The 20,295-nt window shown below is 35.4% G+C and overlaps 1 protein-coding gene across 2 annotated transcripts in view; it reads right to left on the bottom strand.

Annotated features, from left to right (window-relative positions):
• The window catches only part of Tmtc3 (Transmembrane O-mannosyltransferase targeting cadherins 3), a 586,368-nt gene that overhangs the window by 239,557 nt on the left and 326,516 nt on the right, over window positions 1–20,295 (bottom strand). For both annotated transcript variants that reach the window (XM_089099383.1, XM_089099384.1), the window contains exon 5: window positions 4,948–5,044. In XM_089099383.1, coding sequence (XP_088955509.1) covers window positions 4,948–5,044 — 97 coding nt within the window. The remainder of the gene's footprint in view (window positions 1–4,947; window positions 5,045–20,295) is intronic.

Genomic DNA, 20,295 nt, shown 5'->3' with positions numbered 1-20,295 from the left:
GTTCCCGAAATCAGCTACGTATACCCAGCCCTTTAGGAGTCAAAAGTAAATACAAAATCTCACAACAGCAAACTAATCTATAACGCTTTTCATTGTCCAATAGGAGCTGTGATATGAGTAACTTTCAATATAAGTTATGCAAGGGTTGTAAGTTATGCCCTAGGGGTATATTAGATTTTTATAGAAAGTGTTTTCGCAGAAACTTCAAAAAGGCCTCATTTTATTGGTAATTGAAAGGATTAGTGCCCTTTTTAATATTCGAAAGTGATTGGAGAGCAACTAACCCCGCTCTCACGCCCACCATTTCCCCAAACACATCCAATCAAAATTTTGAGATAGGCATTGGAAATTATAGGCATTGGAAGGTCCTGGAAATTATGTTTTAGAGGATGACAAACCCCCCCACAAACCTTTGGGGGCATAAGGTTTTTATAGATAGCGTTGTCGTAGAAACTTCAGAAAGAGCTAATTTAATTGAAAATTGAAGGGATAGTGCCCTTTTTAATAGTCGAAAGTAATTGGGGGGCAACTAACGTCCTCTCACACCCACCATTTCCCCAAACCCACCCAATCAAAATTTTACGGAGCCATTTGGTCATTTGCCATTTTGTTCCATTGCCATTATCCATTTTGTTCAACGTAGTTTAAAGCTCTGGAAACTATGTCTTTGAGGATGACAACCCCCCCCCCACAACGCTAAGGACAAGGGTTGTAAGTTATACCCTGGGGGCATTTAAGGTTTTTACATAGTGTTGAAAGAAACTTCAAAAAGGGCTCATTCGATTGAAAATTGAAGGGACTAGTGCCCTTTTCAATAGTCGAAAAAGTGATTGGAGGGTAACTAACCCCCCTCTCACGCCCACCATTTCCCCATACACATCCAATCAAAATTTTAAGATAGCCATTTTTTCAACGTATTTGAAAGTTCTGGAAATTATGGCTTTGAGGATGACAAACCCACCACACACCTCAAGGCAAGGGTTGTAAGTTATACCCTGGGGGCATATAAGGTTTTTATGGAAAGGGTTGTCGTAGAAACTTCGTAAAAGGGTTGTCGTAGACTACGTGCAAGGGTTCTAAGCTTTTCCCAGGGGGTATTTAAGGTTTTTATGGAAGGGATGTTTGCTTAACTTTATAAGAGGCTCAGTTTTTTTTTCCCTGAAAAACGGTATGCCATTATTAAACGAAGAGAAATTAATTAAGAAACTTTCCACAAAATAAGATTTTCAAAAAAAAAAAAAAATAAATAAAGAACTCCATTAAACCAAAAATGAACAAAAAAAGAATCAAATAATCAAGCAAGCATACAACTACCACAAGTCAGTATCAGTAAATAAATGAAATCCAAAACAAACAGAAATTAAAATAAATAACATAGTCAAACCCAAAACGAGCAGAAATTAATATGAGTAGGGTTCTAAAACCCTATGCTTTCTAAAGCCAAAATATATTTTGTACTTTAGAGAAAAAAATTCAATTAAATGTTTTTATTTTATAACTTAAGAAAATCAAAAATTAATTGAGATTTTAAGGAATAAATATCAGCATATGTATATTAAACTGACAATGCACATTTTTTTCCCGCAAGTTCATTTGAATTTTTTTGAAAGCATAGGGCTTTTAGAAAGCATAGGGTTTTAGAATCCAACTTATATTAATCCTGTTCGTTTTGAGTTTGACTCTTATCTATTTTAATTTCTGTTTGTTTTGGGTTTCACTTATTTATTTACACTGATTTTTGGTAGTTGTACGCTTGGTAGATTATTTGATTTTATCTGATTTTTGTTCATTTTTGGTTTAATGGAGTTCTTTACTTTTTTTTGAAAAACTTATTTTGTGGAAAAAGTTTTTTAAATTAATTACTCGAAATGAAGGGCATATCAACCGTAATATGAAGTCTGGAAATCCAGTTATTTCTCTCTATAAAACGGAACATTTTAAGTTGAGATACAAATTCTAAAGCGAGTCTGTAGTGACACTTCGAACTTGTCGACCAAAAAATCATGAAATGTCCTTTTCAGATCTAAAACGACAACCAATCATCGAACTGAGCTCATTATGCAGAAGTGATGCCAAATTAAATGAAAAATAAAAATAAAGGAACAATCTGAAAATGCTATACTTTTATACTGTTAAAAGTGCCCTTAAAAGGTTTACTTTTACCGTACCAAAACTCCTGTACTGTTATGTATTTTCAGTAAAGCGCTAGTTTTCTGTAATGTTACAAACATAGGGAAATATCACCAGTTGATTTATTTGCATTAGTTTTATTAATATATTTTAGATAAGCTGTGAAGTAATAATTTTCGTTCAAGTTTCATCTTCGCTCTTTACTTCCCTTGGAAAAACTTTTTTTTGTTTTTATTAATCTATGCTCGTTTTTGATTAATATTTAATTTAGAAACAACACTGCTATGACCTCTCTTATTTAAACTTATTTTTTGTTATATAATTTCTAATCATCTCCAATCTAGGGGAGATAAGACATCTCAACCCTTATTAAGGAGCAGAACTAAGAAGCCTTGGTTCTGAGAAGCCTTAGTTCTTAGTTCTAAGAAGCAACAACAATTGACGGAAAAAACAAGTTTAGGGGTAAAAAAAAACAGTGTCGTTTCTTTTTGTAAAAAAAAGAAATAGATCTTTAATTCTTTGTTTTAAAATATTAAATCTAGTAGCACTTAAGAAAGTAGCTCTACGCGAGAAACTACGACACAAAAGGTTAACTGAGCGGACAGGTTTATGTATCGACATACCTCCAGAAAATTTTGCTAGCTCAACAGAAATGTGCCTTTAGGCTTAGGGTTGTGTTTGACATGTCCCTAAATAAAAAGCCACTCATAACTCAGAAATATATGAAAATTTCAACAAGAAGATCATTTCTTGTGTAGGTACGATATATGGTATTATAAACTATGTTTGCTTTCATTTCAAAATTTTGGCAAGAATTACATAAATTCTCCTAGAGAACTATTTTCATTTAATAATGATTAAACAATGATTAACCTGTAAATTTAATAAGTCTGCATGGTCTAAACTAAACCTAAAAGTGAGTACGACCAGTTTGATCCTTTTCTGTTTGCAAGACAAAACGCGCAGTTACTTATTTTTCACCAAATCTTTTTTATTTAAAAATTTATGTTGTTGTTGGAGTTAAATTTCAAGACCTTAGTTGTAAAAAAAAACTCATTGCGTGATAGGGGCAGATATAAAATTAATGTTAGGGGCACCCAAAAAACTTAAGGTCCCTGACAGGAATTGCCACCCCTCTACCTCTGTAATTAGTATAAGAGTTTAACGCAAAATCATTCAACAGGAATTAAAAAAAAACTTCCTGAGAGGGCATTTCAAATCAGAATCTTTACTTTACTAATCACATAAATACGGTAAGTTTCACTGCAAAAAGGATAGTAATGAAAAAAAAAATCAGGGAAAACGACAATCGCAAAAAAAAACAACTAATTTATTGGTGGCTTTTTAGAAATAGAATTGCCTTTATCCTAAAATGAAACTTTTGATCAATCTGAAGCGTAGATCCATTACCAAACTTCCCCTAAGGTACAATTACCCTCCGGATCAAAGAATACAACTTCGCAGTTGAGCTCTCGGGAATTAAGAAATGCTACTGAACAGATCAGGGTGCACAAATTCGAAATAGGGAAGGCAAATTATATGTTTGTTCAAATACGATCAGCAATCTGACTGAAGAAAATTTAGAAGCAAGTGTTTAAAAAGAATTAGCATGAGATGAAACCCAGTGGGGCATATTTCAGGATTTAAAATGAATGGTATATTCGTGTAAACAACAAAAAAATAATCGGTACTCTTGTGTTAAACGAAACACATTAAAGAATTACACTGTATAAAATCTATCAATAACAGGTTTGCCGCATCGGGATCGGTTATGATTTGTTTAATTTGAGTGAGATAAAGTACGATGTAGTTATGTTTTAATAAAATATCTAATGTCGCCAATAGAGGTGATTAGGAGTTTGGTTAGGTTGGATTGGGTTAGCAATTTAATATAATACGTTCTGCGCGGCCTGCTTTCCATAATTCTTTGTCGTAGTTTCCCTAATTTTCTTTCTAAAGTATTATATTATCATCATGTTTTGATATTTTTTTCATTAGGATTAACCTAACTTCACTTCTTGGGTGTGTTTCGTTTAACAGAAAAGCACCAAATAGTCATACGGAAAGCATTCAAAATTCAGAAGAAAAAACAAAATGTAATGAGATCTTAGGGGTGGGTAGGGAGTTCTGCCTTACTGGGGGCCAATAATACCTAACAGTAGGCATTTTTATGCAATATACATATAAAAAAAAGTAATGATAACTGTCTTAATTAATTATCTTATCATAATTCATCTTATTACTTTTTTGATCACAATCAAGAGGGTAAACTAAATTCTACGAATAAGAGAATTGAGATTCATACTTCTTCAGATTTGCACACATAAAAAACATATTTTTTCAGGAGAAAGCAAACAGAAATTTTAAAAGCTAAAAAGGGTATAAGATATCCTAAAAACCACGAAAAATATATGAAAACAGTAAAATGTTTTAAACATGGTAAATAAAACATTTGCTATTACCATTCACCCTCGAACATTATCATGAACGGCTTAACTAGGTATTCTAGTGCTATCAAATTATTTTCCTCATTTAACATGTCTTGCTAACCTGGAGCATCTAAGCGATTCCTGAATTAACTGTTCATTTTTTGCGACTATTTATTTTAATTTTTTAATTTTTCCACGCTTATTATTTTTTAGATCTTCATACTCTTTAAACAAAATACAAAAAAAATTTAAACAATAATACAAGATAAATAAAGCATATATAAAGAAACTAACAAGTAGACAATTAAGACTATAAAGTTAGGAGTTTTCTAGGTTACCAATTATACGGATATTTTCTTGTTTCCATAGATTATATACGAGTACTTACGGGTTCCAGTTTTAGTGCAACACTTTGTATAAAGCAAAAATGCTGCAAGTGAGAAGAAGCCCGACAGAAGCTCTGCACGACCAACGACTCCGGTTACCTGAAAATGAAGAGAACAATAGTAAGAGAACACAACGTTTAATTATAGGATAAATCTTGCAGTTAACAGTCATTAGATTTTTTGAAAGTGCTTGTAAATTATTTTACCCGCATTTTCCCCTTTTCTAAGACAAAGAACAATCTCTTGAAGACATTCTACGCGTTCATTCCAGAATGTTAGAAACTCGTTGCTTTCAGAGTGAGTGACTCATAAGGCCAGGTCTGGATTTACCAATAGGCCACTAGGTTTGGGCCTAGGACCGCACAATGCCAGGTGGCGCAATAAATTATCATGAAGTGATTTTTTTTTTTTCTTAAAAAAAAAAAAAAACTGGACTGACGTGATTTATCGTCAAAGTACCAGATGCAGACCGCCGCTGCGCTGCCTATTCATAGAAAAGTAATTTTAAAACAAGGCAGGAATTCCGTGGCCACTTATAAACTGTAGATGTCTCCCAAGAATGGCAGCTGAGAGTTCGGTATCACCTCTCTCTTTCATTACTTTTGGCTTATCAGTTTTGGTATGTTTAGTGATTCCACTATCCCCAAATTTTCAGAGATTTTCCCGAAAATCTCGCAAAAAGGGAGCGGTAAAAGCGTTTGGGCCTAGAAGCGTCAAAGCTTTAAATCCGACCGTGCATAAGGGACTTAAAAGTTGCTTTATTTGTTCGACGGACCTTTTTTTCTTTGTTGTATATTAAAATTGAACGAGTTTCAGGCTGACAACTCCTTCGATACGAAGTGCCCTGGTCTAAGACCAAGAAAAAAAAAATAATACATTGTGCCAACTTCGTTCTTTACTTACGTAGCACTATTGTGCTGCCTATGATTAAATAAAAAATAATATTCAACTGAAAGTAAGGAGCAACATCAAAACTTAAAACGAACAGAAATTATTACGTATAGGATTGGGTTCGCCCCCTAGTCATTACCTCGCTCTTTGCGCTAAAGTGTTTTTGTACTTTCATCAGAGCTATTTATTCTAATTAGCGGCTTTTGCGATTAAGGGGTCATTCTTAAAGAATTGAAACAAAATTTGAACTTTACCGTAAAGACCGAGGTATTGGGCAAACTCCACAACAAGGGGGCAAACTCCCTAATATACATAATGATTATACGAATATAGAAGTTCGTTACGTAACTTAATTCGTAAGTTACGTCAGACCAAAATTTCGAGAAAGCCATTTAGCCCCCCAAAAAAGTAAAATTGATATGCAAATTCTGTTTTAATTATTCATTGACGGTGAACCAAAATGCATTAATTCAAAAACATTCAGAAAATAAATAAGGAAACAAGTTTTTTTATCTGAAAGTAAGGAGCGACATTAAAACTTAAAACGAACAGAAACTATTCCGTACTTGAAAGGGGCTATCCCCTCCTCAACGCCACACTCTTTACGCTAAAGTTTTTTATTGTTTTAAAAAATAAAGTTGTAAGACAGAGTCAAACTTTAACTTTTACAAACTGTAACTCTTGATGGGTAAGACTAAACTTGAAGCTTATATATTTGAAATCAGCACAAAAATCTGATTCTTTTGATGTATCTATTGCTATCAAAATTCCGTTTTTTAAAGTTTTGGTTACCATTGAGCCGGCTCACTCCTTACTTACAGTTCGTTACCACGAACTGTCTGAAATCGTCCTCTTGTCCTATTCGCCAAACACAAGTGCCTCATAAATTTCAAACTGATATGTAAAAAAGCATGCCAACATTTCTGCGGTGAAGTTGGTAGTGGGAGGGGAAGCTAAAGATGAAATTTTTGAACGATTCCGCTTCAAACAAGGTGCGTCATGCCCACGTTTCTGCTAAAAAAAAATGGCAGGGATATGGGCAGGAGCCCAGAAGCCAAAACTCAATTTATTCCTCAAATCATAGATTGAAAATCATTCCAGATGTTCAAGGTGGAGCAGTTTAGACACGATGGAACATGGCCATTTTTCTGCTCAAAAGCCTGATATGGGAGGGACGGGGATTTTAGAGTCATCTCGCACCACTTTGGTTGTATAATTTTAGCAGATCGAAAACATTTGTGAGGTTGGAGTTCAAACAACGTGCAACATGCTTGCCTGTTTGCTAGAAAATCGGCAAGGGCAAGGAAATGGAGGAGGGGGCATCTGCCCACTTAATCCATGCAATAATATAAGTGGAAAATACCTGTTCAATTGCGCTTTAAACATGGTCAAACAAAACTTGCCTTTTTGCAAAAACATGGCAGAACGACAAATAGTTGTTGGAAAGGGGGGTCGCTCTATGTCCCCAATTGTGAAAAATAAAATATTTTGCACGATTCTGGTTCAAAAAAGATGCAAAATGCGTAGCTTTATGCTAAAAAAAGCTGTTGAAAGGAGAACTAAGGGGGCCTCCGACCCTATAGTTCTTGAACCATGCCGATTGGAAATCCTTGCTTATTCTGGTTCAAATTATGCATTTATTTTTTTTGAGCAGTTGGCAGTGGAAGAGGCAAAGGGATTCAAAAAGGCCACAGGCCAAAGTATGTCTGCAATTATGGAGTTAGAATCCACGTACGGTTCTGCATTGAAAAAGAGGCAACATGCATGCATTTCTGGAAAAAAAAAACTGTGGAGAGAGGGCGAGAGGAAGAGATGGAAGAATCGACTGTGTCATCAATAATTAGAGAATAAAAATTCTTACATGATTCCACTTCAAACAAGATTTAACTTGCCTAACTTTTCTCTGAATAGTTGCCAGTCATACGAATTGAAAATCTTCGCGTGATTCAGATTCAGACAAGGTGCAACATGCCTAGCTTACAGTTAATAAGTTGGGAGAGAGAGGGAGGCGAAGAGAGAAAGATGTCAGAAACGCCACTTGCCAAATTTGTTTTTCAAGTCATACAAAATAAAATACTTGTAGGATTCTGATTCAAACTAGATTCAACAAACATCACCTTTTTGTACTAATTAGGTGGTGGTAGGAGGACCGATTCAAGACTCAGTTCGTTTCTGTACTTTTTTTTTCTGATGCATATCGCAACAATCGAACAAGAATTTCGAAATGTTGTGTCTGAGCAAATTTTTAATCAGAAAAATTATACCGCATAAGCCATTATCCATTCTTAGGGGACTATTGATAGTGTTAAAAAATACAAATACATCAATGAGTCAACCTTATTCCAAAAGTTGATTTTCTTGATCTGAGCCAACTTTCTAATGTCGCTACTAAGAAAGGAACATTTGATAAGCTCCAACTTCTTTAGCAATGATAAAACTTCAACAAATAATGAGATAGCTCGGGAGAGCTATGCCGATATCTTTGCTCTACTCGATCCTAGACGCGGGACATTAAATAAAAAACTCGGCCAAAAGGAAATGGATCATTAAAGTAGATGGCATCATTTTTGGACCCGTAAAAAAACGGTTCATTTTTGGGTCTATATTTCTTCTTATTATTATTATAAAAAAAAAAAAAAAATGGCGGATGAAGCATGACGCCAGGGAACCGTCACTCCTCTTGAAGTACAGAGAACATCAAAATGAAAACATCCTTTACCCCATAACTCCATTTTCAGTCTATTCATACCTGAAAACCGGGATTTTCTACCATTTTTCTTTTGGTTATTACAAGAATATTAATATTAAAAGGTATATGCAAAGTTTTCTGGACAGTGTTGTCATGCAGAACAATGGAAAACAAATAAGCAGAAACTAATTTTACAGATTTGACGATGCTTTTCGCTTGTAAAAATTCAAACGTAAACAATCTTTTGCTCCCAGTATGTTAATCACACGTTATTTGCTGTTTACACAATTTGCGTAAACTGAGTGAATACGCTCAAGCTCTTATCTTACGACAGATGCTTTTATGACACTAAAAAAGCATGAAGTCAACATTTTTATCTTGGCATCAAAAGAAAAGATTGGACTTAAAATTGGGGATTAACATAATATAAATTAGGTACTAAAAGTGATATTTTTACAATCATAAGAAAATAAGGATTTTATTTATGTGTAATAAAGTTTTAAACAATAAACTGATAAATATAACAAAATGCGATAAACAGTATTTCTAAAAAGATTTTCTTGAGGGTAAGTCAATTACTTAATAAATTGAAGTGTATAAACTTAAATATTTTGAACAATACCCATATTAATGCATAGCTTATATTTTTAGCAAATCAATAATATGTACAATTCTTTTCATTTCCTGTTTCGTAACAAGATGTTCATGTTATATTCTTACATAGTTTATTCATTCAATCACTAGGTTTCTTTACCCAGTTTACTGCCAATTAACAGGAGTGTCTTTTCTTTTGCTACGGCATTGAGGAAAGCTACACTTTCTAGAGCTCCAAAATGAAAATTTTTTCGGCACATTTCGTGCTGATTTTTATACACGTTCTCTATTTTTGAAACTTGCCACCCATTAAGTATGAAAACTGCATATCTGCATCGAACATTTTTGCCTTAAAAATTGAGTTCCCAGGTTTTCTTAATTATTTAAAACGCGTTTAGTTGTGAAAGTTTTCACTTACCAGTTTAAAAAATCAAATTCCTTTTCCACTCTACTTTGCACTTTATGTACTTTTAGATTTTAGTCTAACTTCAATCCAAAACTGGGGCCTGCTTGCTTGACAGTGGAAGCGAAGCAATCGGTTCGAAGCAAGAATCATGACCCGAAGAAACGAAAGTTAGATGGAACAATTTCAATGCAAAACCCAATTTCCGCTCCCCACCTATAGGTTCTGGCTCAAGGATTAGTCAAAACCTTTCTTTTTGGCCCCTTGCAAGAATTTTAATAGGCCAAAAAAACTGAAAGATTACTACAAATTTATGGGATGAGTTTACCAAGCCAAGTTAATGACTATTATAATAAAAAATAAGTAAAAATTACGGAAGTCAGAGAGCCTGAGAAAATCTCCCTGATTCTAAAAAATGAGAGGAAATACCTAAAAAAATCAAGGTATCTTAATGAAAATCACACCATCAAATTCACCGTATCAGAAAACCTAAAGCGTATCAGAAAGAGCGTACCGGCGCATCAGTCCACAAAATGAACACAAAATATAAATGGACTACTGTCTGTTTGACACGATTATATCCAACCACAGTCTCTTTCTATCCCCCTCTCGGAAAACGCCTTTGGTACTACTTAGCTCGTAAGGTTTGTCGTGTTGCTATAATCACCAAATTATCACATTTATTAGAATAATATACAATCAGCATATCAGCGAACTTGCTAGTTCAGCCAATTTTGGAAAAAAAAAATCCGTTTTGCCATCCAAACAATGTTAGAATTCACCAAAAAACTTCTTCATCTACCAAATCTTCAAGTCCAAAAATTCAGCTAATTCGTTTGTATTGTAAAAATTCTTCCAACAAAATAAGTCTACTTAAAAATGACAAGCTTCTCATTACCAATATTGCATCCCCAATATAAAATGAAACTGGATTAAATTCCATTTCCAAAATTGCAGAGAGACAAAAAAAAAATTATGTTACAGTTGGGATTTTCATGCAGAAATTTCAGAGAATTCCTCAATTGAGACTTCGAAAGCGTTTCAAACCAAAAACGAATTTGGTCTTTGAAGAGTCCCTGGGTGTACTTCCTAGTTCTTTTAAAACACTACAATGCTTCTGGCTAAAGTATTCAGACTGTTTATTCGATTGTATTCAGTAAATGAGTTTCCAGAAATTGACCAAAAAAGGAGTTATTCGAAAAAAAACAATCAAAGATTTTAAAACCCAAGAGGGAAAGAAAAAAAGTTGATTTATGGTTTTCTTCTCTCTTTTTTTTTCTCTATCCTTCTCTGTTGATGATGACTTCCGGATGTTAAGCCGAAATATTTGAAATTTATTAGTAAATGTAAGAGAAAAATCAACGTTCACTGTCTTAATTAGAACTTTTAACGTTATTATATTATCACTTCATTTTAATTATAAATGGAAAGACAGTGTAGTATAAGAATTCAGCTTCCAAAAGTGATTGTGTAATGATTATAGATAATAATACAACGCGCTAACATAATTTTGCAATTATTAGTAAAGGGTTTCTGAGACAATCACTTAAACCAAATAGAAAGGTACACATAGAAACAAATTGTTTTTGGCATTAAATACTACATAGGAGACAATCAATAGTCTTTTGTTTTTAAACAAATTAACATAGTCTTAGCGAAGGATCAAAGTAATGCTTATGTACTTATGACATGTTAAAACTAACACTATTGATTGCGTGTCATGAAGTAGAAAATAAAGTTCATTTTAGGGACAAAATTTTGTTTTCCGACCACATTCAATTAACGTATCTTTTTTTTTTCTTTTTTTATCTAGAAAAATAAATTTTTCTTGAGACATACCGGTTTTTATATGTTGAGGGTTTGGTAATAACAACACTTAATCGAGAAGAAACAAAAACAATTTAACTGGCAATGCCGATTACTTCAGGTTGCACCAGCAACGTGAACCTAGACCAACTTCAACTTGAAAATGCTGCCTACTCGCTTACTTGAACGAAGTTTCCGCTCAAAGCAGAATCACAACTCAAAGAAGCGAAAGCTTGGCAGAAAAACTCCGGACAAATCCTCTTATACACACTATAATTCCGATTCAGCTCAGACACAGAAACCTTCGTTATGTGCCCCTCGCAAGAATTACACGTGGCTATCCAAAATGTGATATCATGTTCATCAATCTGGCCAGAGATTCACACTTTCAATCAAAAACCACGGGAGTAAGACACTTATTCTTTCCCAGACAAATTGAAATAGACGGCTTGGTAAAAAAAAAAAGATTGACAAAATCAAGACTTTGTGGCATTCTATAATGATGAATTAGATTACCTTCATATTAAAGGGTTTCCTCAGAACAGGAGGGCAGGGTAACTTCAGCCCAATAAAAGACAAACAATCAAATTGGTGTTCAGTTTGTATAATAGAAAATCCCGAGTGATTGCTTTTTAATTCATATGATTGCAATATTTTTAATTCGTAAAAATATTGCTTACATACAACTACACTGTTTTAAAATTTCGACTGTATATTAAAATAACGCAATAACCACGTAAAATTTCAATTCCAATCAAGGCAAAAATCTAAAACCAAGGTCCCCCCAATGGGCAAGAAAAAAAAATGTTAGGCCGCCCAGCACTATAGCCAAAAAGGTAATTATTTTTCGGCTTAAAACTTATATCCGTAAGTCCCAGAGTCAATAAGACCCAAACGTACAAACAATTTTAAGGCTAGAGGCACGGACATCCCTAAAATTGGGATTAGATTTTATCCGATCGGCGTCCATCTTATTTTCATGTCCTCTGGCCAAAGAAACTCAGATGCAACAAAAATTGAAAAAAAAAATATTGGGTTACAGATAGGGCTAAAAAACTTGCGGCTGGAAGCACCAGCTTTATTTGTAATACTTTATGTTTTTTTTAAGTTTAACTTGATTATTTATTTTTGTATCTGTTCGTTTCAGATTTAATGTATTCCGCTCATCATAGTTTCCTGTTCATTTTAGATTTTGACGTATCTCTTTACTTTTCTTTGAAAAATCATTTTTTTAAAGAAATGGAGCTGCCGGATTCTGCTTCAAACAAGCTGATATAAAAATACGGTTCAAAAATATGAAGACTACATGAGAAGTGGTTAAAATAGAGGCTTCAAAGGGGTGTGATGGAGGAGAATATTTACCAGTGTGTCAGCTTGAGAGTTTTAAAGCTTATAAGAGGTTGCAGTAGTAGCAGAAAAAAATCTTTTCCAGTTCACGAACGTCGTTATGTATTAAGTTGCTAAAAGAGACTAATCAAAACTTGTTGCTTTGTCATAAAAGACTGGAATAATAGCTATGATTCAGAATCATTGAAGTGACGCATTACGCTGACTCGAGATCCATCGTTACTTTTCATCGATTACTGGTCTTGAGACTGAGCTGGAATGACCTTATTTTCTTCAGATCATTAATCCCTAGCTTTAGCTCATGTTTCCCATGGTGGCAGGCCGATTGTTTCATTCCAGTTCATCGCCTAGCCCCATTCTCTTAGCTCCTAAATTCTGATTAGTGTCAATTTCGAAGTGATAGATTCTCAGTTTTACATTTTAGGGGGATTCCTCTTGTCGTGCGATTTCCATCCTAGTGTTTATTGTATCAAAGAGGAGGGTAACTGATTTATGTCGTGCTATGGCTACGCTGTATGCCAACTGTTGATAAAATTCCTTTTCCAATGGAAACATTTCCGGAGGTTGCAATAGAGTAAACAAACAAATATCAGCAGCAATAGCTTGGGCTTGTAATATAATTTATCACGGCCTATATGTCTTTATCCAAGAAGTAAATAAAGGGAGAAAACCATCTAGTAGACAGAGAATTTATTGCAGTACCGATCACTCGCTGTTGTTTAACGGTCGTTCAAACGTACAACACAGTGTTGTTAAATTACCGTCAAACAAAAAGTTCGTAAGTAAAATTGGTAAAATAAGGTAAAATTGGTCAAATAAGGTACTCCCTAGGAAATACAGGGTAAAATTGGTGTTTTAGAGCATCACTTACAGATTTAGTGAAATTCTTTAATGATTTTGATTTTCCTGGGCTTAAAAAAAGTAATGCCCCTTCATCTAGAATTCCATCAATTTAATTAACTGTCTAGTTTATTCCTCTGGTAATCTCGTGCCAAGGATAATACTTCAGTAATTGAACAGTGTCTAATGTCGGACATCCATTTTTGTATAAAAATAAAAAATAGAAATAGAATAAATAAATCAAATTTACCATTATTTGGGAGCAGAATCATATTAGATATTTAAACCTGAGAAATATTACCCTAACAGCCTTGCTTATCTAAGTTGTATTCAGCCACATTCCTCATATCATATGTTATTTTTCATTTATTTATAAAACAACCGAATACAAGTAAAAAAGAAATTTGTAACACTTTGATGACTTTGATTAACTAAGCACTGGATCATAAGAGCGGATCATTCAGTCACTTTTACAGTCATTAAGACTCTCTTCAACAGGATTTTCTTCCAAATCTAGCTCCTCTCTTTCAGACTTAGATTCTGATTCAAGTCACCTTGCCTATTACAAAGCCCCCCCCTCCAACCGAAAATCCTGGATACGGCCCTGACGGTTATAAATCAATTTCTAACCCCCCCTCCCATCATCTCTCCCTTAGAGCTAATTCTGTATTAGCCCATTTCGAAGTCCCCACGACAACTCCTTCGATACGAAGTGCCCTGGTCTAAACAACAACAACAAAAAGAATACATAATACCCACTTCGATCTTTACTATGAAAATGTCAAGCCTTCCAATCACTTTCGACTATTAAAAAGGTAATTTTTGTTCTGGAGGCTCATTCGATTGGAAATTCAAAGGGCTAGTGCCCTTTTTAATAGTAAAGAGTGATTGGAGGGCAACTAGCCCCCCAACGCCCATCATTCTCCCAAACACATCCAATCAAAATTTTGACATAGCCTTTTTGTTCAGCGTAGTTGATTTCCAGATAGAAAATATGTTTTTGAGGAGGACACTCCCCCACAACCCTCAGGGCAAGGTTTTAAGGTATGCCCTGGGGGCATATAAGGTTTTTATAGAAGGCGCTGTCGTAGAAACTTTAAAAAAGGCTCATTCGATTGAAAACTTTTAAGGGTTAGTGCCTTTTTTAATAGTCGAAAGTGATTGGAGGGCAAATAGCACCCCCCACGCCCATAGTTTCCCCAAAAAAATCCAATCAAAATTTTGAGATAGCCATTTTGTTCAGCGGTTAAAATGGTTATTATGGTGATTTTTCTTCTTTTTTGGCCGTTATTGTTGCTGATATTTTGACAAATAAATACCACACTGCTAGAAATAAAAATTGTTTTCAGTAAAGCAAAAATTCCGTTCCAGCTTTTAGAAAGCTTTGGGCGTTGTTACTCACGACTCGTTAGATCTACTCGTGATAATGGGAATTTCTGTTTGTTTCAAGTTTGGTGCAATTACTCAATACAAATTATTGTTCTTTTTGGATTTCGTTTATTCATTGATAGTGATTAATGTTCCTTTTAATTTTGTATCATTATTCAACCCACTATTTCTTATCCTCTTTAGTTTAACGTAGCTCTTCACTTTTCCTTGGAAAACTTCTTCTTTGGAAAATTTTATTTTTAATTTAACATACAAAACCAAAGGAGTTATCTCTTGTTTCTTTGAAAATGGGCAAATTCGCTTGAAGTAGCCAAATTTGTTTTGCTTGCAATGCTAAGTTAGAAGTATTTAATTTTTGTTCTGGAAACAAAAGTATTTAATTTTTGTTCTGGAAGCAGCCCCCTGATGGCTGCCACATGGCTATCTCAAAATTTTGATTGGATGTGTTTGGGGAAATGGTGGGCGTGAGAGGGGAGTTAGTTACCCTTCAATCACTTTTGACTATTAAAAAGGGCACAAGCCACTCCGATTTCCATTTGAATGAGCGCTTTTCGAAGTTTCTACGACAACTTCTTCATTACGAAGTGTCCTGCTCTAAAGGAAAAAAATTAATAAATAATACATTATGCCAACATCGTTCTTATATGCCCACAGGGCATAACTTAAAACTCTTGCCCTGAGGGTTGTGGGGGAGTGTCCTCCTCTTTGCTTAGTCCCCGTTTCTTGTCTCGTTCTCGAGTGTCCCCGTTCTTTACTTAGGCAGCGCGATCGTGCTGCCTATGATTTATACAACAACTTTCTATATAAACCTTATATGCCCCCAGAGGATACCTTACAACCCTTGCACTGAGGGCTCTGGAGGGTCTATCTTCCTTAAAGACCTAATTTCCTAACTATTGATTTCTTTTGAGAAAATTGGACATATACAAATTTTGAGCGGATCTAGTTGGGAAAATGGTGGGTGCGAGGGGAGTGTTAGTTACTGTCCAATGACGTTCAACTATTAAAAAAAGGCACAAGTCCTTTCAATTTTACATTGAATGAGCCCTTTTGAAATTTCTACGACAACGCTTTCAATAAAAACTTAAACTAAAAACTAAAACTAAAACGCTTTTAATAAAAACTTATACGCCCCAGGGCATAACTTACAACCCTTGTCCTGAGGGCTGTGGGGGGAGGGGTTGTCATCCTTAAAGACCTAATTTCCAAAACTTTCAACTACGTTGAATAGAATAGCTATCTAAAAGTTTTGATTGGATGTTTTTGGGGAAAAGGTGGGCGTGAGAGGGGGGTTAGTTGCCGTCAAATCACTTTCGACTATTAAAAAGGGTACTATCCCTTTGAATTTCAAATCGAATGAGCCCTTTTTCAAGTTTCTACGACAAAGATTTCAATAAAAACCTTATATGCCCCCAGGGCATAACTTATAATCCTTGCCCTGAGGGTGGTGGGGGTGTCCTCCTTAAAAATATATTTTCTATCTGGAAATCAACTACACTGAACAAAATGGATATCTCAAAACTTTTATTGGATGTGTTTGGGGGAATTATGGGCGTGGGGGGGGATAGTTGTCCTCCAATTACTTTCTATTGTTAAAAAGGGAACTAGCCCTTATGAATTTCCAATCGAATAAGTTTTTTTTTGAAGTTTCTACGACAACACCTTCTTTAAAAACCTTATATGCCCCCAGGGCATAACTTAAAACCCTTGCCCTGAGGGGTGTGGGGGGGGACTGTCCTCCTCAAAACCTATTTTCTATCGGGAAATCAACTACGCTGAACAAAATTGCTCTCTCAAAATTTTTATGGGTTGTGTTTGGGGAAATGATGGCCGTGGGGGGGCTAATTGCCCTCCAGTAACTTTTGACTATTATAAATGGCACTAGCTCTTTAAATTTCAAACCGAATGAGCCTTTTTTGAAGTTTCTACGACAACGACTTCTATAAAAAACTTATATGCCCCCAGGGGATAACTTAACACCCTCGCCCTGAGGGTTGTGGGGGAGTGTCCTCCTCAAAAACATATTTTCTATCTGGAAATCAACTACGCTGAAAAAAATGGCTATCTCAAAATTTTGATTGGATGTGTTTGGGGGAATGATGGGCGTGTGTGGGGGGGGGCTAGTTGCCCTCCAATCACTTTCGACTTAATAATGGGTACAAGCCCTTAGGCAGCGCTAGCGCGCTGCCTATGATATAAGTTTTCGTTATTGGGAAGTATACAGGCGTTATCGGGAGGAATTTTTTTCTGGCAGGGGGGAGGGGGATCGGAGTAAGAGTTACGGGGGAGAATCTTTCCATGGAGGATGTTTCCGGGGGGGAAGGGACATTCCTATGAAGAGGACGCCGGATTTCCCAGTATTATTTCAAAAACGATCAGAAATTAAATAAAAAAACAAGTTTTTTCAACTGAAAGTAAGGAGCAACATTAAAACTTAAAGCGAAAAGAAATGATACGTATGTGAGGGGGTTCTCCCCCAAGTTAACGCCTCGCTCTTTACGCTAAAGTTTTTTTAGTACTTTCAAAAGAGCTATCTACTCTAATTAATCGGCCTTTGTGATTCAGGGGTTTGTGATTCGAACAAAATTCGAACTTTAGCGTAAAATAGCTAAAATACCAATTTTACGGGGGTCCGTAAAATTACGGTAAAATACGTAAAATACCCAATTTTACCGTGGCCAATTTTACTAGTTACAACACTAACAACACATCATATGCAGCACATTAGCATTACATTAGTAAAGAGCCACGTTCCTCCGATGTCTTATTTTTTCTTTTCTTTTTTCCTGGCAACTTTTTATGGATTGCGTGGCTGCAGAAAGCTTAATAGGGCTCATTCGGTCAGTTACCTATAGTTCTGTTGCTCTTTTAAGGGGTATAAGTCTTTGGACGACAATCATCCTCCTCCCGCACCTTTTTTGTCCTCGAGCACCCTAATGGACTCGATAGTATTGGATCATCAGTCTTGGATGACCATTTTGTTCAGAACATACGAAAGGTCTGCTGAAACTGCTTCAGGGTTTGAGATGATCCCTACAGCCCTATATGTAATGACCCTAAAATATGTAAATTACCCATTGTTCACAAACAGTTTTTAGTAGAAAAATCAGGTATATTAGAATTTGGTTTTCACTAAGCTTGGAACTCTTAGGGATCTCAACTATTTCTATATTTTCCCCACGGTAACTGCAGAAATGCGTAAATATGAACGGTAAAGTGGCCAAATATAATTATAGTGGAGAAAGCTTGTTGGCCTCGGCCATGGGACACTTTGGTAGCAGTGCCTCTTTTTAAGAAAGGTGATAAGAAGTTACATGAAAAACTTTGGGTGTATCTTTAAGAGGAATAAGGTAGATAATTTATTTTGTAAGATTTTAGAAATTAGGTTAAGAGATTGGTTAGAAAACGAGGAAATACTTACCCAGGTACCAGCAGGCTTCAGGTCGACGTTTAAGATTCTTGAGTATTGTCTTTACTTTGGAGGAATTGAGAAGGAAACATACTAGAGGGAGGAAAGGTCGGCGATTCATGGCTTTTGAGACCTGAAGAGTGCTTTTGACTCGGTAAATAGAAAGTTGTTAATTGAAAGTCTGTTAGAAGTAGGCCTGCCATTTTTTTTTAGTGATAATAGCAAAGATATATTGGAGGATGAAGTTTATTGTGAAGGTCATGAGAAAACTTTCTATAATGGTTTCGTCTCGTGTTGGTGTGAAACTAGGATGCACTTTATATCCTAATTTATTTTCCCTAAGTTATGATTTAGATAGCTTTAGGAAAAATAATAGAGCCCTTATGCATCTTTGGATTGGTTTAGGCTATCATTAATGGTATTCCCAGATGACATAACTCTAGTGGCAGATAGCTGAGATAATCTTCAGAAATAATTAGATGTAATGAAGAATTAGTTAAAAAGGAAGAATTTGGAGTTAAATGCTAAGAAGTCAGTAGTATTAGTATTTAGAAGCAGAGGAAAAGGTTGAGTCTGAGGTTGCTTATTTTGAGGAACAATGTTAGAGGTTAAAGAGGATTTTTTTTTTAATTATTAGAGTGTTAAGTTCAACAGGCTAAAGCGGATGTCTAGGCATGTAGAAAATTGTACTGTAATTTAAGGGGTAATAAGTTTACAAATATGCTTTTGAGCAGTATTTAGGTCAGCTAGATGATATGAGGATTCAGAAAAGAGTGTTCCAGACAAAATAGCTTCTAGTCTACATTATGCGTCAGAGGTTTGGAGTTTTGCTGAAGCAGCCAAGTTAGAAGTGGTTCATCTAGGACATTTTAGGCTTATAGGGCTGCTAGATCGATTAGGATGGTGAAATTTTGAGATAAAACAATTAAGTTACCTGCAATCTGGCTTCTCAAGTCGGCTTATTTGGAGAGTTTGAAGGATGGTATACGTGATTCGTGACCAAATCAGGTTAAGTAGATACAGGACCGTTGTGGCCTGTCGTAGATGTAGAATAAAGGAGAAGGCCTGATGGATTAGAGCGAGTCAGAACGGAAAGAAATACAGCAAACTCTAAACGACCAAGAAATCCAAGAGTGCCAAGATCAAAAGGACAAATTTATTCTTTTTAGGTTTTATTCCCAAGCCAAAAAGTGTTGGGGAGAGGAGGTTTATTTTAAAGTTGGGTTGAATAGAGAGCATTTGAAGAATTTGATGTTGGTGAGGGGGATAGTTTGTTTTAGGAGAAAAGAACTTTTTCGGAAAAGTTTACGTTGGTAACCGGCCCCTACTTTTGCCCAATGTGTCGCTATGTGAATGAGAGTCTCTTTCAATGTGTATGCGAGTGTGAATAGCTGGGTGATTTTCGGAATGAATTTTCTCGAAAAGTGTCTGGGTGCGAGTTTTGGTTAATTGGGCGAATGTCTGAGAGTAACGCGTGTGCTATTAAACAGTTGTGCAAGTTCTTTCGTATAGGGGTCAAGGATACGGAATTATGTTCGAGTGGATGGTTTGTTAAGGTTTTTAGGCGTTGCAATTTATTATGGTTGTTTGTCGGTTAAAAACGTTAACCCTGTTGTTTTTTCTTCATTTCTTGGTTTGTATTATTTGAAGTAGTGTTTTGTTCTTCGAGCTTTTTTTGTTGTTGTATTTCGTGTGTTGCAATGACTGGCTTTATAAACCCCGATTGTCAAAATGACGTATCTGTTATATGTCGAGAATGGCTTGGGAGATTGAGTTGAAATTTTCACTGAGGGTTGAGGTAGGAAAATAGAACCTAAAATTTTATATTTGGGGGAATGAACAAGAAAGCCAAAACATTTCTGGCCCCAAAATATTTGTTTGTCTGAAAACTGGGCACGAACAAAGGCTAATAATATTCCCTGAAAAGCATAGCTCCTGGGTCAAGAAGACCCCTATGCACAGAATTTTTCTTAAGAACCTTG

Source organism: Artemia sp. Qi Xiang Cuo, chromosome 13 (assembly GCF_049724085.1).
Source record: "Artemia sp. Qi Xiang Cuo chromosome 13, ASM4972408v1, whole genome shotgun sequence".
Taxonomy (NCBI): Eukaryota; Metazoa; Arthropoda; class Branchiopoda; order Anostraca; family Artemiidae; genus Artemia; species Artemia sp. Qi Xiang Cuo.
Note: the sequence above shows the minus strand (reverse complement) of the source record. Positions and strands in the feature narration are given on the sequence as shown.